The following is an 8,797-nucleotide window of genomic DNA, read 5'->3' on the forward strand; positions in this document are numbered from 1 at the left end:
CAGTGGATTTATACCACTAAGCCTCTGGGACTCCTCCACGTGTCACTCGTGACTCTTCTCCTGAAAATTGTTAACCACATAATGAGACTTAAAAGTCTCAGTAACCAAAGCCAATTTATGATAGTGTATACAAATAGTTAAGTGTGTGCTTACTAAGTAAGAATTAAAAATAATATAATTCCAATAAATATAAGAAATATTACAATACACACAAAAAACGATCCTTATATCCCTCCATTAACCTCAAGCCGTAGCCCTCACTCGGTGCTAAATTACTCGGCCAAAGGTAGATTAGCCCGAGCCCTTACAAGCCACCTATTGAGCTCCAATAGGGGCGTACCACGTGGCACATAAATACAACAATAATAGCAAGTCTCCCAACACCTCTCACAATAATTAAACAAATTCATAATAATATTGCACAATTATACAATATTACAAAATTCATAATTTTCTCAATAATCACCCAATTAACATGAAGTAATACTAATCACAAATTAAAAGCATGGTTACCTTGTGGCTTTTTCAATAAATTATTCCTTAAAATTTCTCTCTCATCACAATCTTCATCAGTAATACAATCTACAAATAACATATTATTTATAAATATTAGTTTCAATTTTTGAAACTAATAAAATAATTCTAATAATAGAATTAAAAATATAACATAATTCCTAATCTCAATCTTAATACAAATCTATAGTTAATACTATTAAGTAAAATTTTTAACTCCTCTTTTAATTATCAATAAACATTAATAATCTAAAAATCAACTTCTAAACTAATTTCTATTATCAAAATTTTCTTTTTATTTCATAAATTCGTACCTAAAATACCTAAAAATTAAAAATTGAGTCTCTAGTTTAGAATCATAATCCTATAACCATAATAATTCATTTCTCATCCCAAATAATCATCTAAACCTCAATAAATCAACATATATTTTTAGATTTAGTTTAGAATTTGATCTATAAGTCACAAATTCAAAGATCATCAATAAATTTATACTCTAGAACATTTATTATACTACTGACAACCTCAAAAACCATATTTATTTAACATAAATTCATCCCTCTTCCAGATCTTAAATTTTCTACCACTACAAACTCAGAAACCAAAGAAGAATGATGACTAAGAAAAATTTTTAGAACACTTACTTAGTTTTAAAAAGCTTAAAATCACAGCCTAAATATCTTATTAAAAACTCTTATCTTAAAAATTTAGATATTTCGCACCGGCGACTCGCGTTCTCTCTGCCTCAGCACTCACGAAGGAATGAATGAAGAAACGAAGAAACAGGTGAGCTTTTATAAAAATTCAGTGGGTCCCACATATTTTTTTTTATTATTTCTTCTTTTCTCTCTCTCCCCTTTTTTTTTTAAATTATTATTATATACAATGATTGTTGTGGGCAGCCGAAAGTAATTTTGTTCTTCTTCTTCTCTTCTTTTTTTTTTTTGCATACCTTTTCCCTTTTTTTATTATAATAATAATTTAATAATAATTTTATTTATTTATTTTTTTTAATTATTATTTTTTTAATTTTTTTAATTAATTTTTTTTAGAATTATATCCTAAGTTAGATTTAATAATCATCTCTTACTAATTTCTTACCTCTAAATATTTTTTTTTAAATTTCTATTAACCCAAATTAACTATTAAAATTTAAATTGAAATGTTACACATATATTGTGAAGCATGTGAACTATATACAACATCTTAAGCGTGGAATTTATGGGAGTTGTAGACGCTGATGGTATAGCCACTGTTTTTCCGAAATTATTCTCTTGAGTTCCTGAGCAATATCTTGCATATATACAAGTGGTAAGTATCATATCACATGGATGAAACTATGCTAATGTCATATTAAAATTATATATAATCAAATAAATTACATACCTTCTAACGTAATAATTTATGTATAATCAAGAAAACTACGATCCCATTTGATTACTAGAAAAAAATAGAAAAAAACAGAATGGAATTGGTTGAAAAAAATTAAGACAAAAATAAACCAAATCATCATCTCCCATAATAAATATAATAAAACTCATTAATATATATTATAAATGTAAAAATTATTATACCATTCAAAAATTTCATGAATTATAATTCACAATTTTATGAATTAAATTACCCCTTTCTTTATAAATGTATTTACATATCTCCTTTGATTATTTTATTTTTATTTTTATTTTTTCACTCCATCCTTTTTAAAAATAACCAAACGGAACCTTTAAGCTCATGGAACTCCCATCATGTGTTTTCATCATGGTCATGTCGCAAGACGGGCATGGCCCGACCTGAAAAGAAGAAATATGACGAGATGTGACAAAATCACACTTAAAATGGGACGGAGATATAATGTCAATATGCCCAATCCCAATAGGCAACTGGATATTATATACATATACATATATTAAAAATGTGCACTTTTTTCTGACTTATGGATATGGTTGCTGTAATTCAATAGTTAAATTTAAATTGTGTACTCATGATTTGTGGTTACTTAATTGTGTTGTTTTGGATTTAATACTTACTCATGTAATTTGATAAATGTTGTTATGTTATCTATACTTAAAATTATATTTTTGGTCTCTTGTTGCTAACATTAATTGTGATAGTTTAATTAACTCTTTATTTGTGTTAATTAGTTTCAGATGGACAGGGTGTGCTTGGTTTCTTAAATTTGAAGATGTCTATACCATCGTGAAAGTTTAATTGTTTAATTTTTGTTTCTCTAACTCTCTATTTTACTCTGTCTTTTTTATCGAGATTTCTACATTTCTTCATTTTGATCCTGAATAGTGCGGGATACCGAAATTCTTTTTTTTTTTTTTTTCATTTCATCTCGTGAACATTCTTAAACTAAAAATAAAGCAATCGAAATTAAAAATGAATTAGAAAGAGCTATTCATTGTTGGTACAGATGGCGGCTGTTGGCTCATGCAGACTTAACGAGTTGTGTAACTATAATGTGTCCAAAAAAAATGCTCATTCCATGGATGAGTGCCATACGCTCATTTTTGAGATGAAATTTAGATCATTTAAATTTTAATTTAAATAGTCTAAATTTTTAAAAATAATTTTGTATTATTTTTATTAAAATAAAAATTTATAAAGAATATCTTAACTATATAGAATACATGTGAATAATCAATATATATTAATCATAAAAATTTTAATATTAAATTGAATCCTCTAAATTAAATCTAGATTATGTTAAAAATAAAAAATTATTAAAATTTTTTTATAATTTTAATAAATTTATATTTTAATAACTATAATATAAAATTATATAATAATACTTAAAATCTGAATCATTCAGATTAAAATTTAAATGGTCCAACGCTCATCCTTAAAATGAGTAGGGAAACTACTTCCCCCTTTCCAGATTGGGAGTCAATTTCAGACCAATCTAGGAACCATCTTGTCTGTTTAAATAAAAAACCATTTAAATTTAATAAAATTTCATTTTTTGTCTCTAATAGATTATTATTTTAATTATATACATACTTTAAAATAAAAATAATTTTATAACTGTCACTGATCTACAAAAGTAATATCTTTTATTAAAAAAATTAAAAAAAATCTAAATCTAAATCTTTAAAATCAATTTTAAATGGCTCAAATTTTACTCTAGTCCATTAAGGGTGGAAATAGGCTTAACCTTTATCAAAAACTTACATCTTGGCCTATTTCAGGCTCATTCTAACCTATTTATTAAATAGGCTCAAGCCTTTAATTAAGTATATTCATTTAAATAAGCTAAGTCTAATTTTTAAAACCTAACCTAATAGCCCAACTAGTTGGCCTGTTTATACACACACATATTATATAATGTATCATACATATCAATTTCAAAATTTAATTTTTAATCAATCTATTTTTTTATTTTTAGTTATCTTTTCAATCAGATTGGACTTATGTTGATTTTAATGTTATTACTATATTATTGTATTGTATTGCAGTTAGTAAATCCTTTTAATTATTATATATTATAATTGATAATCAAGTTGTATATTTACACAAATAGTCCTAAAGTATATTTGATATATTTAAAATTAAAATATAAACTTATTTAAAATGCTTATTTTTAGATAAGTTTTTAGACTAGGTCAATAAGCCTGAGTCATAAAAAAAATTTTATATAAATTTTAAACCTTTGAAGTAGCTTATCATATAAATCTAAGCCTATTTAACTAAAATCTAATTCGATCTATCCTATTTCTATCTCCGTAGTCCATTAAAGGTGGGACTAGCTAGAGAACATGCATTAACATATAGCATATGCAGGAGAACATGCATTAACATATAGCATATGCAGGATAAGTGTTTTTTTTTTAGAGAGAGAGAGAGAGAGAGAGAGAGAGAGAGAGAGAACCTGAAACAGGTCAAGTGGTTAAGGGAGGAGACAGGATGAGTCTTAACGTACACAAAGCAATGAAATTGTTTGTTTGTTTGTTTTTTTTTTTTGGTGAATGAAAATCGGATGCACTACTCAATCAGAAATTTTAAAACAAAGCTGGAGTTAAACTCAACAGCTTTTCATTATCTACCACTTCTTTGCAAATAATAATAATAATAATAATAATAATAGTGGTTAATCAAAAGTGTGAAAATCACCTAAGTTGTCAGAGGCATTACCAGCTGCAGTCAAATGGTGGACATAAAAATTAGCTTTCCTGTACATAAACTCTAAAGATACACTCCAATGCCTATATAAAAGCAAACGAACTTCATAAAAAAGATCAAAAGAGGGGTAACATTCATTCCCATTTCGCAGAATAAGGTTAACTGTTTCTGCACAGTCTGCAAAAACTTTGACCCGTCCAAACCCTTTCTCCCAACACAAGTGAAGCCCTTGCAAAATAGCGGGTACCTTAGTAATGTCCGGTGGGTGATAACCAATGTTATGACATTAAACCGACGGGTGAAGTTGTTTGACTTTAAATTTGTTTTGCTGGCGAAGGCTTGACTTTAACAGCTTTCACACGTGATTTACTAAGCTGGCGAAGGCTTGACTTTAACAAATTCCACACGTGATTTATTGAGGTTCATGTTCCTTTGTACATATTTTTGAGAGATGAGTCTAATTAAACTTGCTTAGCTCGTTTTCATTGGCTTCCTTAATTTCCTTTGTGGTTGAGTGTTATAATAAGGTACCTTTAATCACTTTATCAAAATTAATGAAAGGTGGTTCAGTTATTAATTTTATTTTAAAAAATAATAATAAACTTTCAATTACCTATATTTAAATGAAAAAAATTTAAATTAATATCATATTTCCCTCCCATGTGTAATGAGTTTAATTAAGGGTAATATTAAAAAATGCCATTAATACCAATGAAGTGCCTTGTATTAAGAACAACACATTTCTTCTAAAAGGTGCTATATAAAAGGTGCTATATAATAAGGATCAAAGAAAATATATAGATTCGACAGTTGGCATGGATTTTGAACTCTTGCCAAAAAAAAAAGAGGATAATTCTGGGTGAAAAATATATTTGAAGAATGGGTGTGATTAGAGTTTTATTTTATTAATAAGTAATCATTTTCTTCTTCTTAAAATTAAAAAAATGTTATTTATAACTTTTTCATTAAAATATGTTTATATCGTTATATTCATGGAAAAAGTGAAGTCAATAACACTTGGCTACTTATTTAAATAGATATTTCTTCCCGTACAAAATTATGACAATTTTTATCCGATAATGTTGGTCCAAAATGTGACAATTCACAAAATCAATAAATTCTTCATTTACGCAAATACCGGTATTAATTTTATTGCATAGAAATTATATAAGAGAGAAACCAAAGGTAATTAAAATATATTAATTTTAATTGGAGAGAAATAGTTAAAAGAAGTAATTATAATATTTTATAATTTTTATAATACAAAACACTTTTTCTTTTCTCCGTCCTTATAATGGTAAGTGGAATGCATTTTGGACCGGAGGAAGTATTCTCCTTTCAAAGTTGATATTTCAATAATATATCATATAAGGGCCTGTACGCAGACGTGACAATAATAATTAATTATTCTAGTACGTACTCTTTAATTATGACTTATAATTAAGGTTATTTTCCATTTAATTTGAATAATGACGTGGTCATACATAGGGGATCCCAAGCATGAAGGTTAAGGAAAGAATTAAAGGCAGAAAGTGGCTTTCTTCTGTGAGGACGAAAAAACCAGTTAAGGAAGTAGCAGTATGGCAAGTATTGTGTTTCCCTGCCAAACCAGTTGGTCACCCCAAATAATGAGGACACAGCTGATGAGAGCTCAAGAGAGGCGTGAACGACGTCGTTTGTCATCAGCACCGTCACGCCGCCAGTCGATGATCAAGAATCTGCAGAAAGTTTGCACCTTCACTTACAATACTTCTGATAACGTCCCCCTCCATCATCACTTCCCCGGCGCTCCTGCGGTATCGTCGTCCTTCTCTATATTCTTGTTTTTATTAAGCTTACGTTCTATGCTTTGAACACAAGAAATAACCTGCAAATGACCATGAATAAAAATGAGACGAGGCAGATAGATACAAATTAATGGTCATGGCAAGGCTAATATAATAGAAATCTGTAAAAATTTACACATTAAATGGTCTCTCTAAGAAGTTTGCAATTATAAACTGCATCGCTTGATGACCACATGTTTCCTCGATTCATGAGATGACCATTTTATGCATCAATAATCAATGTTATCACCGACCAGACAGCTCGTTGAACATGTACTACGGCGTGTTCGCCTCTGTGACACATGCTGTGGTGCAAATGCACGAACTTTGACAATGAATTCTGCTATCAATTTGTTAACAGTACAGCATTCATTTTTTGCTCCGCAAATAGTGGCCACGCTATCAAAGGCACTCCTTCTCATCTTGAGAATTCCAATTCAAACGCCATGAGCCTAGCTATAACGATCGAGGATCTAATAAGACGTCCTTCGCCAATATGCTTGCTTCTTGTTGCCGTAACATCTGTGTTTATAGAATAATTGGGCTTGGCAGAGTTGGTTTGAAGAGTATATGGAGGACATGGGTAGAGTAGTGGGAGCTATCATTCCAGAAAAATCAAGCGCTGTGCGAATGAATCAGGTATTTTCCATCGATCGGTTTCTCTGTAGTGTTTCCCGATCAATCAATTATCATTGACTATACTTGATACATGCATACATTCTGCTCATATATATGTCTTTTTCCGTTTGGTTAATTAATTTCGTCATTCGAATCCATCAGATTCTGACCAACAATAGTTAGAAGGTGGAAGAAAAGCAAGTGCATCTCTCTCTCTCTCTCTCTCTCTCTCTCTCTCTATTAGATCTAAATGACTCTTTCTTTTCACAAACAGTAATGAATATTTTATTTATTCATTATTTCTTTATTTTTTTTGTTTTTGATTTTGATTCCGAACCCTACCTACCTATGTGTCACATCTAAGGAGAAGTTCATGCACGTACCATGCATTTTTCAACTTCATGCGTGTTCTTTTAAAACAACATGAAAAACTTGGCTTTGTTTTTTTTTGAAAAGGAAAAATTAATCTATAATATAATTATCTTGATTTTTTGAAAAAAATAAAAATGTAAGTAGGAGCGTATGGTTTAAAAATTTTCAAACTCAACCCTATATACTATAGTACTTACATCATAGTTTTTTTTTTTTTTCATCATAGTTACAGAGTTCATCCTATGCACATTGTTCAAACGTTCCTAAATTAGTCCCTATATTTTTTTCTTGACATCCTTTTTTCTCGTACCTTTCTAGGATCTGTCTCCACGTCACCTTTATATTGATTATGACCTAATTGCTTGTCATTGATGACTGCTGTCTTCGCAGACTGGAGATGTATTGAGTATATATAATTTCAAAGTGATACAATATTATTGACGTTTACATAATTACTAAAATTTCAATTAGATAGTTAGCTATTAGTTCATTTCATTATCGCTGGTTTATATGCGTGCGTGCGTGCGTGCGTGCGTGAATTTTTCCATTAAATATATAAGAATGTGAGACATTAACGAATTGCAGGAAGAGTGGAGAATAAAAATGCCAGTGGTGGAAGCCTTATTTCTAAAGGTACAGCCAATGATAGACGTAAGAGTGACAGCCAAATCAAGTGGACAAGATTACCCTCCTCATGTTCCTCCTAACGTCTCCAAACTCTACCACGTTCACACTGTAAGCACTTAATGATTCCTTCTTATTCTCTTATATATATCTATATCAACCCTAGCTTAAAAATAGTTTTGCAGATTTTATTTTTTATTTTTATTTTCATATAACTTTCATTATTTGGTTCTTCTAATTCGGGTGAACGTGCAACAGACAAAGTGGAAGCTCCAAGTCTGCATTCGGGTTACGTGCCACCTTTCTTTAACCTCGAAGCTTCTGGAACCTTGTACCCTCTAACACGGGGAACCCGAGGCTGCGTTATTAAGAATCAATTGAGCGCTAATGTTACCATTGTTTTCCCCCCACTTCTCTCTTGGGTTCCTCAACATGTTCTGGACAGCATCATGCTTTCGGTTAGCCCGATGATTGATGTTTCCTTCAAGCTAATATTCTATGTTATAAACTTATAATGAGGATAGTATGTGATTAAGGGTTTGATTAGTTTTATAATGAACAGATTATCAAGACAATCGTGGAGGATATCAGGAAAGGATGCACAGTCAGATTGTTAGCAGATTATAGGTCATTCCAGAGAAGCAAGTTCAAGAATTTGAAGTAGTATATATAGTTCTTCAATATTGCTTTTTTATCTAATTTTTTACTTCTAAATGATGGTC

General features: G+C 29.8%; 1 protein-coding gene across 2 annotated transcripts; it reads left to right on the top strand.

The window, feature by feature from the left end:
• Nucleotides 1-6,223: 6,223 nt before the first annotated feature.
• Nucleotides 6,224-8,797, top strand: LOC129305053 (uncharacterized). Of its 2 annotated transcripts, XR_008591857.1 has the most exons (5): nucleotides 6,224-6,431; nucleotides 7,014-7,100; nucleotides 8,037-8,186; nucleotides 8,334-8,533; nucleotides 8,638-8,797. XR_008591857.1 is itself a non-coding variant. In XM_054944961.1 (4 exons), exons 1-4 carry the CDS (start codon nucleotides 6,264-6,266, stop codon nucleotides 8,415-8,417), a joined length of 489 nt encoding a protein of 162 aa, XP_054800936.1. In that variant the 5' UTR covers nucleotides 6,224-6,263; the 3' UTR covers nucleotides 8,418-8,797. The 2 variants fall into 2 exon arrangements, 1 of the variants encoding a protein (XP_054800936.1); XM_054944961.1 differs by having other exon boundaries at nucleotides 8,334-8,797.

This window comes from Prosopis cineraria, unplaced genomic scaffold (assembly GCF_029017545.1).
Source record: "Prosopis cineraria cultivar Desert tree isolate PC_DT_omini unplaced genomic scaffold, ASM2901754v1 PC3, whole genome shotgun sequence".
Taxonomy (NCBI): Eukaryota; Viridiplantae; Streptophyta; class Magnoliopsida; order Fabales; family Fabaceae; genus Prosopis; species Prosopis cineraria.